The following is an 18,368-nucleotide window of genomic DNA, read 5'->3' as shown; positions in this document are numbered from 1 at the left end:
AAACTGAGGGGAGCTTGGATACCATAAGTCTTGGAGAGGATGAACAGGACGCCTCTGAGAGAAGCTATGGGGTCAAATTCTGACACCTGTGCGCGAGCCTCCTGGCAAGGCGCCTCCACGCTCAGGGACACTGCCACTCTCAGAGGGATGGGAAACTCTGAGCAGCTATCCTGTCCAAGGGTCCAGCCACGCCCAACCTTCCCTGGCCCTACAGAGTGCTTCCCAGGACAGAGGCACACCCTGGCCTCTGACCACCTTGGAGTCAGGGTGCCACTACACACTGAATAGACAATGTTTTAGAATCAGTGAAACCAAGATATGCTTCATTTTGTAGGTAAGAAGCCAGTGTCAAGTATATAAGCCAGTTTGAAGGCTGTAATGGAGTCCTTGAGAGATGTAAACATTTAACGCACTTGACTGCTAACCGAAAGGTTAGGGTTCAAGTTCACCCAGAGGCACCTTGGAAGAAAGACATGGTGATCTACTTTTGAAAAATCAGCCACTGAAAACTCTATGGAGCACAGTTCTACTTTGACACACATGGAGTCACCATGAGTTGGACTCAACTGGAGGGCAACTGGTTACTGGAAGGCAGTACAATTCACTGATGTTTAATAGAAGCTCAAAGTATATGAGGACATGAATCTTCCCATGTCAGGCCAGAAGCGGTCCAGAAACTGTAGGCAGGGGTACCCAGTGACATGATCATAGGCACACAAAAGCACAGGGCACAACCGGCCTACTGCCAAGAAGGACAAGGGGCAAGGTGTCCCCATCACCACCGCCAACACCCCACCCGCCATGGTGCAGATGGAGATGAAGAGGGCAGGAGAGACAGACATCTAGAAGTGAAAGACTGCAACCTGGAAGCCTCTCTGGCATGGGCAGTGAAGGGTCCAGGCCACGAGGAAAGCTATGCCTGTGCCTCCAAGCACCACCACCCAGACTCTCTGCTGGTGCTCACTCATCCTTCTGGGGATCTCCCTAAAGGCTGCCAAGTTTCCCTTCCATGTGCAATAATTGGGAGCAGGAAGTTCAGGTTCAAGGTGGGGAGATGAGTCACACATAGGGCTGCCCCAGACATGAAGATAACGGGACATCCTGATCCACTGTCAGTAGGATTTACTGGTTCACAGAGGTAGAAGGAAGTAGAAACAAGGGCCTGTCCTCACCCTGGCCCAGCCACATTCACACCTACTCCTGCCAGGTTATGGATTGGCACAGTCTCTTGCGCCATGCTATCTATTGCATCAGGAATGAGGACATCTCCCGAGAGATGTCATGCAGATGAATAGTGAATTGAGAACAAGATTTAGCACTAGCTTTGTTAACAGCCCTGAAATCCCATCTCTCTTTTCCTCTCCTCCCGCAGTACAGCAGGATCAGCTTCTGTGAGGCGTTGCCCTGGACATTTAGCAGAGACCCAGAAAGAAGGTGGAACCATGGCCATGGAGACCCCGGTGTGGACACATAACCAAGGAGGATCCCCAGAGCCCAGTGGGCAGGTGCTGGTCAGGGACTCGGTGCCTGGCTTGCTCTCCCAGACACTGACAACTTGGCTTATGCCTGGCCATGGGGAGATATGTTCTGTTGACCTGACAGCAGGCTCCAGATAAGTCGGTCCTCACTGTTGGTTATAGCTCAGCCTTCCAGGACAAACGTGACATGTGTGAGGTCTGGCAGACCCTGTACCTGACTTGTCCTCAAACCAGCCTGACACTACAGAAGGGGGCATGTTTCTCTTCTGGCCTGATATCAGGTCCCATTCCACCTGGTCCAGGAGCTTTCCCTGACCGCATCTCCACGGGGGCTGACTTCTCCATAAGCAACCCATCAGGGTGCTCAGCAAAAGAGGGCAATATGAGGGCTGGGGCAGGATGGAGGCAGATCTCTGACACCTCTGACACCTTGACACCCTGACCCAAAGAGGAACTTCCTCTCCTAAGGGAGGAAAGTTCCTGGAGTGACTTCAGGGATGGTCTATCTCCCCTTTTCCTGAGAGCCAATGCAGATGGAGGAGGACATGTCTTAAGGGACAGGCTCTGCGAGACCCGTGGGCCTTGGGTGTTGTTCCCCAGGAGGGTCAGTCAACTCAACAGGAAGTCTGGGATGAGTGGGGCTGAAGCTATATAAGGTCAAGGTGTTTGCTTCTGATTTTAGAGACCTCTCTTTTTCTCCGGGGTCCCTGTTCTCACTTCCCTCTCTCTCCTTCACATGCCCCATCCCTACACTCCTGCAGTTTGTTTTGCTTATATTACAGATTGCTTTCTTTAATTTAATGTTATATTTCAGAAATCGGTCCATATCAGTACATAGGTGTTTTCTCACTGTTTTATTTTTTTATTATAGTAAATATGTATGGACAGTGGCATTACTAGGAAGGTGTAGGGGGTGCGGACTGTGCTGGCTGACACTGTCAGACAGGGTGACACCAAAATGACTGTCTATAAAATTTTTGTGCATTGTTTCAGCAGAAATTTATTACTTTTTATAAAACTATCCTTGTAGGTAGTTATAACAACAAAAACATTTTTTATAAGCCCAGCTCACATGTTTCAATATACCTACAAGGCTAAAACGCCATGCTAATTTACTTTTTGAACCTTCTAATGTGCTCGGTCAGAGCTGTCATTATTACCCAATTACGATGTCGCTTCGAATCACATGGTTTCGTCTGCACCCTTTCATTGCTGCCAGTGTTTTTATAGTTGCTGCTTTTGTCAAATTTTCTGGTGTTTTAGCTACAATATTGTGGAAATTAGTATTTGTGAACATATATCTGTAACTTTTTTGAGAGTGAAGTAGTAATTAAAGGAAAAGAAGGAGAAAAATCAAAAAAGGCTTCCCCTCATTTACTAATAATGTAATTCAACAAAGATTTTACAAAACAATTTTGTTGTCAGTATTCATATAATCTAAGAAATATTCCATTTAAGCAATTTACAACTATATTACATATTATTCTACGAGTAAAATTGATAATAAACATTACCAAGGATTCTGTATGTTCTGGTATGGGAGGAGGTCCATGGTGTGGGGTGACACCATGACACCAACCCTAGTGGAGGTGACACTGGGTGACACCAACCCTAGTGATGCCATTGTATATGGAACAAAACATTTGCCATTTTAACAAAATCTCCACATGTACACTTGCCATGTTGTTCAACCATCATCCTTATCCATGCAGTTTTTGAGGTTCCATATTATGCTGGCAAAGGAGAGAGAGAGAGACTTCTCAACTGGAGGGGGAGAGTCAGGCATGGTGTGGCTGGTGCTCTGCCCTAAGTGTGACTGTGACTCTCTTTGACATCTGTGCCAAGGGCAGGGCAGGGCTGAGGTGCCAGGAAAAGAGAACCAGGGGGCATGGCTCAGGAAAATCTCCTTCTGTGTGTGGGACAGTGTGAGCGGGCTGGTTTCTGGGGGCAGCTTACATACCTGGAGGTCTAGGTGTGGAAGAGGGGCAGAAAAGGTGCAAAACTAGGAAGGCAAGGGTGGAACTGGGTAACAGTCCCCATAGGGCTGCTGGGCAGGCAGGGCACTTACCCCAGTGTCATGCTCCTTCCAGACCCTGGTTTCTCCCTGTCCTACCCTCATCCCCTCCCCACCTCGGCCACCCTACCCCCCCTCCATAGAGAACAGATTCAGTCCCTGGGGGGACCATGGGGAACAACTCATCACCAGCCAATGCTTCGCCAAGCATCCCCTTCCCTGAACTCTGTTCCTCCAAGCAAAGGGCAAGTAGAACAGGTGCCTCAGAACAGGCTTCCCAGGACAGACTCCTGGCTGCATGCTCTCTACCTTGCCAGGCCCTCACTTGGCCAGTGTCTCTAGATCCGGGCCTCCTCTCTAACTCCTGGATTGGAGTAGATTTGGGGATGGGGTCCTGGAGGCTGAACTGCTGGGGCCCCACAAAGCTCTCCACCCACCAAGGCACAAGTGGACTGGGAGGGCTGGCAGCTCCACCCTAGGTAAACAGTGCCTGGCAAATGAACACTCAGCCCCATGACACATCTGTGGCGGCCCCAGTTCCAACTTTCCCAGGGTAGCACCCGCCTCACAGATGGAGGTTCTCCGGGCAGCCCAGCCTTGCCAGCCCCACCAGGCCAATCTCACCACCTCGACCTCAGGTGTGTGCCTGTACTTGCCCTGGATTATGTGTGCACCTGTGTTGTTAACTCATCTACACCAGGGGGTTGAGCCAGGCATTGTTCACGTTTCCTCTGGTCCTGTGGCCCTAACAGAGCTCCTCCCAGAGGGTTTGCACAGCACATGTTCTCCAGTGCCTGCATGCAACTGCGTCTTACCTTCTCAGAAAGCCCCTCTCCCTGAGTCTTGGCTTTCTTATCTGGAAGCAGCAGTAATAACAGGACCTGCCTCCAGGGGTGGGGGGTGGGGGGTGAAGGAAATAATCAGAGTTGGATTAGGAAGAGTGAGGTCAAGTGCCCTGAGCACTGGCAACACAGGGACCATTGCCATTCAGGCGACTCCAACTCTGACTCCGACTCGACTCATAATAACCCCATGTGTGTCAGAGTAGAACTGTGCTCCAAAGGATTTTAAATGGCTGATTTTCTGGAAGTAGATTGCTGAGGCTTTCTTCCAGGCACCTCAAGCTGCCGACCTTTTGGTTAGCAGCCCAGCTTGTTAACTGTTTGCACCACCCAGAAACTCCAGCAACACAGAAGAATCCTTTAAAAAGGATGAGTGGGAGGAATCCTTTAAAAACGTTAATTTGATATTGGATTTTCTTTTTACACATTGAGAAAACTCAGAACTCTGTTGAGCTTTCTTCTATTAGAGTTTGGCAATGTTTTACTTAGAATTCCAAATGTCAGTGCTTCGGGCTTCTAAGGACTTTGTTGGGTCCTAGAAGCTATGCAGGCAGGCAGGGCTTGGCACAGGGGAGGCTCTCAGCAGATGTCAGCTTGACTCTGCATTGGTCTAACACCTGACCTCCTTCCCCGCGGTTCCCCTTTTTCTCTGGGCTCCATTGTCCACCCCAGGACTTTACCACTTCAGGTCCTCCAGAACCCTTTTCATCATCTCACATAGTGTATAGTAATTTCATTTATTTTCTCTCTCCTCCACTATTGTCTCTCTTTTTTTAGACCTAGGAAAAAAGCTACTTTAATTTTAGCCCATGGGTACGTTTTTTGTTTTACACTTTAGAATTTGTTTTAAATTTTTGTTGTTGTTAGCTGCTGTAGAGTCCACTCCAACTCATGGCAACCATACGTACAACAGAACAAAATATTACCTGGTCCTGTGTCATCCTCACAGTCACCAGCATGTTCAAGTCCATCATTGTGGCTGTTGTGCCAATTCTTCTCACCAAGGGTCTCCCTCACCCTCTTGGGCCCTCTGCTTCACCAAACATGATGTCTTCTTCCAGCAATTGATCCTTCCTAATGACGTGTCCAAAGCAAGCAAGTCAGACAATGTTCTATTGTGATCCATAAGGTTTTAACTGGTTAATTTTCAGAAGTAAACCACAAGACCTTTCTTCCTAGTTTGTCTTAGCCTGGAAGCTCTGTTGAACCCTGTCCACTGTGGATGACCCTGCTGGTATTTAAAATACCAGTGTCATTGCTTCCAGCACCATAGCAACATGCAAGCTACCACAGTATGAAAAACTGACAGGTAGTGGTTTAAATTTTTACTGAGGTATAATTTATATATAGTATAGTACAAGCGTCTTAAGTGTATAGCTTAATGAAACTTTGTCTTTATAAACTTATGTGACCATCACCCAGATGAAGATAGAAAATAATTTCATCACCCCAAAAACTTCTCTTTTGCCTGTTTCTAGTTAACACTCCCAAGAGATAATCCCTATGAGGACTTTTATTCCCAATGATTTGTTTTGTCTGCTCTTAAATGTCATGTAAACGGAATAATTTAGTATATAAATGGTTTCTTTTGCTCAGCATTATGTCTATGTGATTCATCCATGTTGTTGTGTCTCCAAGGGCTGCTGTAACAAAGTACCACAAACTGGGTGGCTTATAGGAACAGAAATTTATTCTCTCACAGTTCTGGAGTCCAAATCAGTATTGTTGGCCCAGTCATATTTTCTCTGAAGGCACTAGGGAAAGATCTTTTCTTGTTTCTTCCAGCTTCTGGTCACTCCAGGCATTCTTTGGCTTATAGATGCATCTGTCTGTCTCTCTGTCTCTTCTCTTCTTTTATAAGGACACCATTCAGATTGGATTAGGACCCACCCTACTCTTTTATGACCTCATCTTAATTTAACTGATAATACCTTCAAAGACCCCATTTCCAAACAAGGTCACTTTCACAGGTATGGGGTAAAGACCTCAGCATATTTCTGTGCGGGACACAATTCAATCCATAACATGGCGTATATTGGTAGTTTTTTTTTTTTTAATTGCTGGATGGTATTGTATGAATATACTTCAGTTTGTTTATCACAATGGTTTGTGTACCCAAAGGGGCCTCACTCTTTCCTCCTTTGCTGCTCTGCCCCTGGCCCTAGGGTGACCCTGCTTTCCAGATCAAAAATAGATACATACTATCTGACTTTGGAGGAGACAAAAGGACAGAATTTCCTTGAAGTTGAAAATCTATGATGTATGGGTTCATATCTATTCCTCATTCATTCATCTAAAAAATTGTCTGTAATGGTCCACTATGGAACTATACCCTACTATTTTGGGGTATAAGCAGGGTGGACAAGACAGGCCCTCCCTGACTTCAGAGCAGACATCTGGGCTGCTTGATGGTTCCCCTACCCCAGAGACAGGATTGATTAGTTCAGGTGGGTAAAGGGTGGGTGGTGGGTCACTCAGGGCTGTGGTCTAGTGTTGATTTCACTTTGCAAATAGTAAATACCTGTTCAGCACCAAGTATAAAAGCCCCTCTGGATCTGTCTTCTTCTCTGTGGGATAAAAAGGCTGTACTGGGATGTTTTTGATATCTCCTTCAGCTCAAGGAGGTCCCTGGGTAGTGCAAACGATTTGCATTCGACTACTAACCTAAAAGTTGGTGGTTCTAACTCACCTGGCAGTGCTGCAGAAAAAAAGCCTGATGAACTGCTTCCATAAAGATTCCAACCAAGACAACCCTATAGAGCAGTGCTATTTTATAACATATGTGGTCTCCATGATTTGGAATCATCTTTACAGGTATAGGGGTTAGGATATTAATGTGTATTTGGTAGGGGGTGGGTGGAGCACGATTCAATCCATAACAGTGTGTGTGTGTAGTTAAAGGAATTAGAGAGCCAGACATACAGGTTCTAAGCCTCCACATTTTCAGAGAGAAGCTGTAAAAGCAGTGAGGCATTCAGGAGGGTGGCTAGAGATAGGGCACAAGTAGAGTGGAGGGCCAGAGAGGCACTAGCCTCAAGCTGGAATTGATGATACAATGCACAGAAGGGAGCATCAAAGGACACCCTGGAGCATCTGTTCATGCATCCTTCCTTCCCTCTGTCCTTCTATCCCTTCATCTGTCCATCCACCCATTCACCTGTCCATCTGTCCATCTTTCCACTCACCTGTCCTTCTGTCTATCCCTCCATCCTTCATTCCACACAGTGTGTTGAGTGCTCACTATGGACCAGACTCTGTGAGAAGGGATTGATTTCAGGTTCGAAATGGAGAAGGCAGGCGATTGACAATTGCCTTTCATGCTCTGTGCAAGAATCTAAGTGATCACAGCAAACTGTTAAAGGTGTTGAGTGGACTGGGGTGGGAGAGTGAGTGGTTATACCCAAGAAAGAAAATAGGAATACCAAGAGGGATTACAAATGGTTTGTCCTTCTATTTTTCCATTTTCCGTAATGCCACTATCCTGTCTTCATTGTAAATGAAAGGGATAATGTGGCACAAATTAAATATAAATCCTGAGACTGGAAAAAAGAATACAATCACATATTACCTGTATGAAATGAATACCCATTTTTTAAATGTGAGCTGGACCAGAGCCAGCCCCTTTCGACTTTCACACCATGGGCAGAGACTCAAAGGAAACATGGTGATGGATTTTAGCTTTAAAAACAAGAAAACAACAATAACAAAAACAAAGACCTTTCATAGGGTCCTATCGAGAAGGCTGTGAGAAATAGGACCAAGGAGGTATAGAGCGTCACTCCCTGGGAGTTGGGCTGGAAATGAATAAGAGGAATGGGATGGAAGCCTGCTCAGAGGCAGCTATTAGAAACATAGAATCACCATCTAGCATATTCTTTAACCTCCTTGAGCCTTAGCTCTCTCTGGGAAATGAGGCTGTTCAGCCCTAACTACCTCAAGGGTGAAAAGTGGAAGAGCTGATGTTTCCCTGGGGCTGGAGAAGTTCATAGCCTGCTGTATATTCTCAGATACTGTTGGCATTATCAAATTATGTCTTTATACTCACCATCCTAACCCACGGCCTTCCACTGCTGTAGGTCAGTTAGGGTCTTCTCACTGCAACAACCATCCTTCCAGTTGCCATCCAGTCAACCATGACTCCTAGTGACCCCAAGTGTGTCAAAGTAGAACTGGGCTCCATAGGGTTTTCAGTGGCTGTAATCTTTTGGAAGCAGTTTCCAGGCCTCCAGACTCTGGGTGGACTTGAACCACCAGCGTTCAGTTAGTAGTCAAGTGCTTTATTGTTTGCACCACCCAGGTACTCTGAAACAGCCATAGAGATGTCTAGTCTATCAATCCTAAGGGAGAGAAATAGAGACACCCAATGTGATATCCCCCCATTGGGCTGAAGGCCAGCCACTTGGGCAGGTGACCAGCTTGGAATGGCTCCCTGAGTGAGGCTGTGAGGGAGCAGCACTGAACTGCAGGGGAGGCCAAGCCTGGCCGGTCCCATGACTAAGGTGCCCTCGGGCAGGGGAGGAAGTTCATTGGAAGCATGGGATATTGCATCACAAGGCCCAGTGACACAACCTCTCCTTGGAAGGAGGGTTAAGACTAGCCTGGGCTTCCTCGATTCCCCAGTCATTTGCCCAACTGCCATCTCTGTAGCCATGTGCCCAGGGTGGTTGGCCCTCGTGCCCCTATTCCTGCTGAGTCCAGGCACCCAGGCCTTCTACAGCCAGCTCATGAAGTGCTTTGAGGACCCCCAGTATGAAGCGTTGCTGCAGGTGGCGAGAGTGGGGCTGGGACAGACGATCGAAAGTAAGCGAGTAGTGGTGATTGGTGCAGGCATGGCTGGGCTTACTGCTGCCAAGATCCTGCAGGATGCAGGCCACCAGGTACGCTATGGGATGAGGGAGGGAGGGGTTAGCTCCAAGACAGAGGGGAGAGAGAGCTGAGTGGGACAGCCTCAGAGAGGTGGTGCAGGGGTTGGTATTAGAGATCTGGGCAGGGATAGAAGGGCTAGGGGAGCTGAGTGATCTGACAACTAGGTTCTAAATCCCATAACCAGAGGGAGACCTCGGGAAGGGCTATGGGAGCTGGGTCTGCAGGGAGGGAAAAGGAGAATGTGGAGGGGACATGGACACCTTTATTGAGACCCGGAACTGTCTATCTTTCTAGGTAACTGTCCTGGAGGCCTCAGGGCGTGTAGGTGGCAGAGTAGAGACACACAGAGTGCCTGGGGCACAATGGTATGGTGATCTGGGCCCCATGAGAATCCCTGCCAACCACAGGTAAGGGTTGGGGGAGGTGGGGAATGGATGAGGAAGTCAGGGCAGGAAAGGATGGACACTGGGGTGCTGGCCCAGGGGTCGGAGACCCTGCTTCTGGTTCCAGATCTGCCCTAACTCACTGTGTGGCTCCATGCCTATCCCTGAACCTCTCCCAGTCTCATTTTTTTAATCTGCATAATGGACATAACCATATCTACCCCACCTACCTGGAAGGCTATTTTGAGGATCACAAAAGATAACTGGGATGAGAAAGCACCTTGACAGGCCAAAAGTGGTCCGGTTTGTAAACAATCATTGTGATGGTTGCTAATGGTAGGAATAATAAAACATCTTTCTGTGGGAAATGTGTGGTGTCTGGGAATCACAGGTGTGATTGTGGGAGACCTGGGGTTCCCAGAGCTGGCGTGGGCCCTCTGCTGGTGGAAGGATTTCCTGTAAGGTGGACCCGAGCAGGGGTCTCAGAGGACCCCATCTGGAGACATGGGACTGTTGATGTGGCCTCTGTGGAGGAGAAGCCCAAGGGCATTCTCCCCCAGGACCCTTCACGACACCTCCAGACCCCAGAGGGGCCGCAGCCTGAAGGCCAGAGATTTCAGGCAAAGTGTCCTGTGGGTGATTAAATGGGGCCAGCTTGGAGGGGCAGCCTGGTGTATTATGATCAGAGAACTGGCCGAGATGCCACAAGCCCAGGTTCCCTCCTGGCCCTTTCACCATTAACATTGTGACCAAGAGACCTTGAGTCCTCATCTGTGGATTGAGGCTGAAGGGTAGTTCCAATGGCCCTGGTGAATCCTCAAGGGGCAGGGGTGGTCCTCCTTGTCGACTGTCTGCTCCCCAGGACTTGGGGAGTGAGCCCCGGGAGGGAGGGCTGACAGCTTCGTATCATGTCTCAGCAGTCCCTGGCTCCCCCTGCAGGTTCACCCATGAATTCATCAGCAAGTTTTGTCTGAAAGTTGGTGAGTTTTCACAATCCAACCTCCGGGCATGGGTGCTGGTCAACAAGGTGCGAAGGCAGACAGGAGAGGTGCAGTCTGACCCCAGCCTGATGGGCTATGTTGTCAAGGAGGACGAGAAGGGGAAGACTGCAGAACAGCTGTTTAGTCAGTCACTGAAGAAGGTGAGTGAAAGCGGGGCACAGGGTGACCCCAGTGTGTAGCCGCCACTGTCCATCTGTGTGGTCACTACAGGCAAGCCCTCAATGTCACCTCCGCTTCCTCAAATTTCTCTCTTATTTCTTTAAGTGGGATGAAAGGACCCTTGCCCCAGACACTGGGCCTACCTGCACGAGGGCACGACCATACCAGCAGGTTCTTTCTCCACTTTACTGCCTCTCACACAGCTCCTTGACCCACCCCCACCCCACCCTACTCAGACACATGATCAGTGGTCCTCACACACTCTCAGGCCCCCAAATGTCTACACACTTTACTTTGGATACAGCTGTCATTGGTGATTGAAATTGCACATAAAATAAAATAAACCAAACCCATGGAGTCAATTTCAACTCACTGTGACCCTATAGGGCAGAGTAAAACTGCCCCATAGGGTTTCCAGGGAGCGGTTAGTGGATTTGAACTGCCAGCTGTGGCTCTCAACCACTACACCACCATTAAAACCATAAGGGCAAACCCAGGTTTAAGGCAGAGTGATGTAGATGCCAGATTCTGGATTCAAATGCTGCCCCTTGCACTTCTTTCTGCGTGACCCTGGGCAAGATACACACCCTCTCTGTGCCCCAGCTTCTGTAAAATGGTGGTCATTGTGGAACCTCTCTCCCAGTTCGTTGAGAATGTGTAGAAGGTGATAAGAGCAGTGCCATCAGTGGTGAGGGCTAGGATTATAATCGTCATTACTGTAGATACATGGTGGAGGAGGAGAAACGTGGCCAAGCCCTGCTGGAATGCGCAGGCTTCCCACATTCTCTGTCCGGCTGATGTTTACTCAACTTTGAAAATACCTTCATTTTTTCTGACCCTTCTCCCATGGGGACTGTGCTGACAGCCAGGCTCTGTGGGACAGAGACCTCTGTCCAGGTGTCTTGGGCTCCCCGGGGAGTGTTGACCAGCCCATCCCTGGACCCCTCAGCTCCAGCCTCCATCAATAGGTCTGTGGGACCAGGCTCTCAGACCATCCCCACCCCATTCACCATGGCCTTCTTGTTGTTGTTGTTAGTTGCTGTCAAGTCAATTCCGACTCATGGCGACCCCACGTGCGCAGAGTAGAACCACATTTGATAGGGTTTCCAAGGCTTCAATCTTCCAGAAGCAGATTGCCAGGCCCATCTTCCGAGGCCATTCTGGGTGGGTTCAAACTGCCAACCTTTCGGCTAGTAGTCCAGCACTTAACGGTGTGCTCCACACAGGGATGCCCATGGCCTCGTTAGGCGTATAGAAATATGCCCATCTCTGGAACAGGGAGGTAGACCTCCCTCCTCCTAGAGCCCCCAGTCTGATGGGGGAGCCCTCGCCCCTACCTTTGCACACCTTGTAGTCTGTCCACTAGTGGAGATGATGTTTCTGCCATCGGAACACTCACAGTCCTGGAAAGCAAGCCTCAGACACACACACAATTCGAAGGAAGTAAATGAGAGCCTAGAGCCTGGAAGGGCTGAATGGGCCAGAGGGTGAGGCCTAGGCTTTGTGGGGAGCTCAGTTCTTCTGGAGGCACCCTTTGTCAGCACATCCACCTTCCCTCTTTCCCCATGCCCAGGTGGTGGAAGAGCTGACGAAAAGTAGCTGCAAGAACGTGCTAGAGAAGTACGACTCCTTCTCCACCAAGGTCAGTTCCCTGGGACCCCCGCTTCCTGCTGCCCACCCCCCATCCTGCGTTGGCTCCCCAGAAATTACAGTGGGACCACCAGCCCCAGGCATAGGCTTGTAGCAGGATATAGGGATGTTCAGCCTTACATTTGCCGTTCCTAGCATGGAAACCTCTCTGCAGCCCACAGCCAGAGGGAGGCAGTACACAGAAGCCACGTCATTTCTGCTTTAAACCCTCCCATGGCTCAGGGTACCTCCAGAGTATGAGCCAAGTCCTCCGTTCTCCCACTCACCTGTGCCAGCCACACTGGCCTCTGCTGTTTCTTAACTGCATCAAGCCCAGTCTAGCCTCAGGACTTTTGCACTGTCTGTTCCCTCTGGCTGGAAGGCTCTTCTCCCATATATTCACATGGCTAGCCCCGTCTTCTTCAGGTCGTTGTTTAGATGTCCCCTTTGAACCGAGGCTTCCCTCTCTCCACTCTGGAAGTCCCTTCCTATCTTCCTTTCCCCATTTTCCTCCACTACATGTATCACACTGTATATTTTACTTGTTTGTTTCTGGTCTTTCTGCCCTGATAAAATGTAAGTTCCATGAGGACAGGAGCTGTTTTATCTGTCCATATGCCCAGTGTCTAGCAGGAAGGAAGGAATGGAGGGAGAGAGGAGGAAGGAAGGAAGAAAGAGGGGAAGGATGAAGATAAGGAAGGGAGAGGGAAGACAGGAAATAGGAAGGAAGGAAAGAATGGAAGGAGGGAGGGAGGGAGGAAGGAAGGATGGAAATCAGCAAAGACCGCCCAAATGAGAACAAGCAAAGGCTATTTATTCAGAGCTTGTGTAGCAAGGGAGTCAGTCACCATTACTAGACTTTGGCAGAGACTCGAAGGCAGCCAGGGGAGTGGGAAAGCTTTATAGTGGAAAAAACGGAAGGCTTCAGGTGTGCCCTGATTGGAGGGCGTTGGCATGGGGAAACTGTTGGTGGGTTAACTAGAAGCGGGGCATCCTCTGTGATTCATTGGGAGAGCATATTTGGCTTTCTCTGGTTTGTCTTAAATTGGAAGTGAGGGGGAAAAGATTTAGGGAAGCTGCCAGTTGTTGACAAAGCCCTGACTGTTTTGGGTCAATTGCTAAAGAGGTTGTGGTTTGGTTTCCTAAATTGGTTGCTGCAGATTACGGGCCCAAGTTCTATTTTGGTCTGACCATTGTCTAAATACTCAATGTGTCAGAAGGAAGGGAGGGAGGAAGAGAAGAAGGAAGAAGAGATACAGGTACTGGTGAATACAGCGAATTAGAAAAGATAACTGTGCCCCTGCCTTCAACACACCCACCCTCTCCACTCATTGAGGCAGGGAGCGAGTTGACTCTCTGGGCCCTGGTTGTCCAGGCTGCAGGTCTCCTATTCCATTGTCTCTCCAATCCCTCTTTGTTGTTGTTGCTCTTCCTGGGATGGTGGGGCCTTGTGGTTTTGTCTTCTTGTTTAAAGGAACATATTGAGTAATGGGGTTTTGCCCAAGCTGGCACTAGGCCAGCCTTGCTCTGCCTACACACCAGATGCCCAGCCCCCAAAGCTGTCTGTCCTGGTGAAAAGGGACCAGCTCCACTCAGTTTATCCAGGACTTTCCCTCTGCCCGTCAGTCCTGCACAGACTTAACCAGCTTTGTCGTGTCCACACTGGGTTTGCGTGGAAGAAGGGAGCAGAGGCAGAGGACAGGTTACAGTCTCCGGCCAGATGGGTGCACAGGAAGCAGACCTCAGCCATTTGCTGTGGGGTGGTACACCCTGGTGGTGTAGTGGTTAAGAGCTACAGCTGCTAACCAAAAGGTTGGCAGTTCAAATCCACCAGGTGCTCCTTGGAAACCCTATGGGGCAGTTCTACTCTGTCCTATAGGGTCGCTATGAGTTGCAATTGACTCAATTGCAACAGGTTTTGGGTTTTGGGGTTTTCTTGTTAGGGACAGTAGGGGTGAGGGCAGGATGAAAAGGAATATTCAGTACTCAGATTCCTCCTGGCTTGGTGTGAGGGCACAGCTCTCACAGGGCAGGTCAGAGAAGCCAGTTGGGTCCAACATGTTTGCAGGCGCACATGAAGACTGGATCTCAGTTTTCCCAGCTGTAAAATGGGGGTAATAAATTACTTTTAGGATTGCATATGAGAATCAAACAGGTGAATTATGTGAAGGGCTCAGAATAGGGTCTGCAGGTGGGGAGTGGCACTAAGTGTTAGCTATTTTCCTTGTTATCAGGATTGAGTGGAGCATTTTGAGCACCGTCCTCAGAGCCGTGTGAGCGAGGCAGAACCTCCATGGCCCCTTAGGCTGAGTGTGCACCTGCGTTCTGCCATTCTACCCCGTCTGTTTCTGTTCCTTGCTGTCTCTGAGCTGGAAGCAAGGGGTCACACATCCCCCGCCCTCCCTCACCCAAGCATTCTCACCTGCTTGCCTTCTTTCCTTGCACACATCCAGGAGTTCCTGATAAAGGTGGGGAACCTGAGCCGCGGGGCTGTGCGGATGATTGGGGACCTGATGAACACAGACACCGGCTGCTTTGAGTCCTTCTTAGAGACCCTGCGTTATACCACGTTACAGTACCAGAAGTCCCGGTAGGAACGAGTGGCCGGGAGGAGGAAGAATGTGCATCGGTTTGTCAGTTACTAACCAGAGCAGTGGTAGGACTAGAGAAAAATCCGGTGAAGATCCCAGAAGAAAGGGCGGGGGCGGGGGCGCTAGACGGCAGAGGTTTCCAAACACTAGTGTGCATCAGAATCACGCAAATGCTCGTTAAACACAGATTGCTGGGCCCCAGCCCCAGAATTTCTAATTCCAAAGATCCGAGGTGGGGCCTGAGAATTCATATTTCTAACACTTTCCAAGGGATGCTGCTGCTGCCTATCTGGGAATCCCACTTTAAGAACCCCTGGCTATCCTGTCAGGAGGCTGCAGTTCTTCTTTGCTCTGGGCCTCTCCTGTTACAAAAACTGTGGCTGCAGCTCTGCTCCAGGGTTCTTTGCAGGGGGGTGGGCCATGCTGTCTTTCAGCCCAGGAAGATGTACCAGAGGCACTCACCCTAGGCCCCCAGCCACCAAACCACTGGCCGCTGGCCACACTTTCTGGGACCGCAAAGATATGATGCACCAGGATATACTCTCGCTTGGTGTTCATAAGAACTACTTTTACAAAACAGGCTGCAGACATTTAGGAGGCGACAAACTGAGGCTTCCAGGCCTGAGAGGCTGAGAGGCTGATTCATGTAGTTAGTTTTTGCTTTGTCCTCTTCTTTCCCCTGTAGTATCCCCTTGACTTCTGCCCAGCATTTTTATTCAGGGTAAAATCATATGCCGTAGAGTCAACTCTAATTCATGGTGGCCCCATGTATATCAGAGTAGAACTGTGCTCCATAGGGTTTTCAATGGATGATTTTTTTCAGAAGTAGATTGCTAGGCCTTTCCTTTGGGTGAACCGGAACCACCAACCTTTCAGAGAGCAGCTGAGCGCCTTAACTATTTGCGCACCCCAAAAACTAAACCAAACCTGTTTCCATCGAGTCTGACTCATAGTGACCCTATAGGACAGAGTAAAACTGCCACATAGGGTTTCCAAGGAGCAGCTGGTGGATTTGAACTGCAGGCCTTTTGGTTAGCAGCCTTAGCTCTTAATCACTGCCCAACCAGGACCAGTGACTCCTTATTCAGGGTAAATCTGTGTAAATACAAACCAAGGGCTGCCTTGAAACAGAATGAATCCCAAGACAGACAAGTGGGCTATCACAATAGAACGAAGGTTGTATCCATGCTGCTGGGTTCTCTCTGAGGGCATCATGTAAAAAGGACTGAAAAAGCGCTGTCAGAGCCTAGGGTCTTTGTCTGCCCCAGGAGCTGGGCATCCTGGGCCACTGCATGGAGGTGACCACCCACAGGGGCAAGAAAGGAGTGATTGAGAGCCGGCCCACAGTCTACTCTCTAAGCTTGCACTCTCTAGCAAGGGACTGAGTTGTTGTTAGTTGCCATTGAGACAATTCAGGGGCATGGCAACAGCATGTATGCAGAGTAGAACTGGGCTCCGTAGGGTTTTCAAGTCTATGATCTTTCAGAAGCAGATCATCAGGCCTTTATTTACAGGCACTTCTGGGTGGGTTCAAACCACCAACTTTTTGGCTAGTAGTCAAGCGTTTAACCATTTGCACCACCCAGGGACTTTGCAATGGCCTGTACCCTCCCAGAAACTCAAAAAAAACAAAAAAACAAAAACAAAGACAAAAACCAATGGCTATGGAGTTGATTCCAGGTCATGGCAACCTCATGTATGTCGGTGTAGAACTGTGCCCCATAGGGTTTTCAGTGGCCGATTTTTTGGAAGTAGATTGTCAGATCTTTCTTCCAAGGCACCTCTGGGTGAACTCTAACCTCCAAGTTTTCGGTTAGCAGCTGAGTGCATCTGTTTGCACCACCCTGGGACTCCTAGAAGGGATGCCTTTTCTGATTTGTCAGCCCAAAGGGGTTGCCTTTCTGTAGTTTCCTGTAGCTAATGGCCACTTTGCCTGGCAAGCCCTGCTGCCAGCTGCTTTGCCTCTCTAGCACACAGGGCCAGAGCAAATCCATTAGAGAAACAGGCTTCTGACCAGTTCAAATGGCCTACCCTCTGCATGACCTTGTCCGTTGACTTCTTCCCTCGACCTCTTTTGCCTGCTTATTCTCAGGTTTGATGAAATCATTGGGGGCTTTGACCTGCTCCCCAGGGCCCTGCATGATGCCCTCTTGCCAGGGACGGTGCTGTTCCACTCACCAGCAAAGGAGGTGGAGACGTCTGGTGACGTCGTCCACGTCACTTACAAGACAGCTGACCCTCTGCAACCCAAACAGCGTCTGACTGCAGATTACGTCATTGTGACCAGCACGGCCAAGGCTGCCCGACTCCTCCATTTCCAGCCACCACTCTCCCTTAGCAAGCAGGATGCACTTCGTTCTGTCCACTACAGCAGCGCCACCAAAGTGCTCTTGGTCTGCACACAGTGTTTCTGGGAGCGGGATGGCATCTTTGGCGGCAAGTCCATCACCGATCGGCCTGCCCGCTTCATATACTACCCCAACCATGTCTTCCCCAATGGCACAGGAGTCCTCCTGGCCTCCTATACTCAGGATAAGGACTCCTTGTTCCTCCTAGCCTTGAGTCATGCCCAGCTAGTGGATGTCATCCTGGATGACCTGGCCGTAGTCCACAACCTCCCCAAGGAGGAGATCCAGGCCCTGTGCCCCTACTCCACAGTCAAGCACTGGATCCAGGACCCCTATTCCATGGGAGGCTTTGTCTCCTTCACCCCCTACCAGTATGTAGACTATGGCTGGGAACTTTCCCGACCTGAAGGGCGGGTGTACTTTGCTGGTGAGCACACAGACTTGCCCCATGGCTGGATTGACACCGCCATTAAATCGGGGATTAGGGTCGCGCAGAACATCCATGAGACTGTGGCCTTGGATTTGACAAAAAGCTCTAGAGGCCTGAAAGAGTCCCACTCCAAAACTGAGCTATAACCAGCTTCAGAACACACAGGAATTAGAGTGATTCCACTCACCTTGGGCCACCAAGAAAATACCAAAAACCCAGTGTCTCACCTTATCTCCAACTTTGTCTACAGATGCCAGACGGAGAGGTGTTGTCTAAGGCCAAGAAACAGAGTGACTCTAATATTAGGCATAAATGCTGTTATACCCATGAGTTTAGCTTTGTGAGCAATGTCTCATCATTATCAGCAACAACATGTGATCTAGTGATTAAAACAATAAAGTATTCCTTGAATTTAAGGCTGTCACTAAGTGTTTTATCTACATTCTCTGAGAGACCCAAATAATTATAGAGCTGAGTGTTGAGGTCTGCCTTCCAAGGGCCTCATCTGGGGTCTTTCACTCTTCTATCATTCGTTTAATCTGAGTCCGGTCATACCTCCACTCCCCGCCTCCACTCTTCCACCTCCTGTGAATGTAGGTTTTAAGATAAATTGGAAACTTAAGTACT

The 18,368-nt window shown here is 49.2% G+C and overlaps 1 protein-coding gene across 1 annotated transcript; it reads left to right on the top strand.

The window, feature by feature from the left end:
• The first annotated feature begins 8,974 nt into the window (after positions 1-8,974).
• On the top strand, positions 8,975-18,157 carry LOC101342469 (L-amino-acid oxidase-like). The gene is made up of 6 exons (XM_012560106.2): positions 8,975-9,211; positions 9,495-9,607; positions 10,523-10,724; positions 12,317-12,385; positions 14,826-14,962; positions 17,056-18,157. The coding sequence occupies exons 1-6, from the start codon at positions 8,984-8,986 to the stop codon at positions 17,885-17,887; spliced, it is 1,581 nt and encodes a 526-aa protein (XP_012415560.1). The 5' UTR covers positions 8,975-8,983; the 3' UTR covers positions 17,888-18,157.
• Positions 18,158-18,368: the final 211 nt, after the last annotated feature.

The sequence above is a fragment of the Trichechus manatus genome, unplaced genomic scaffold, assembly GCF_000243295.1.
Source record: "Trichechus manatus latirostris isolate Lorelei unplaced genomic scaffold, TriManLat1.0 scaffold00011, whole genome shotgun sequence".
Lineage (NCBI taxonomy): Eukaryota > Metazoa > Chordata > Mammalia > Sirenia > Trichechidae > Trichechus > Trichechus manatus.
This window is presented reverse-complemented; position numbering and strand designations above follow the sequence as displayed.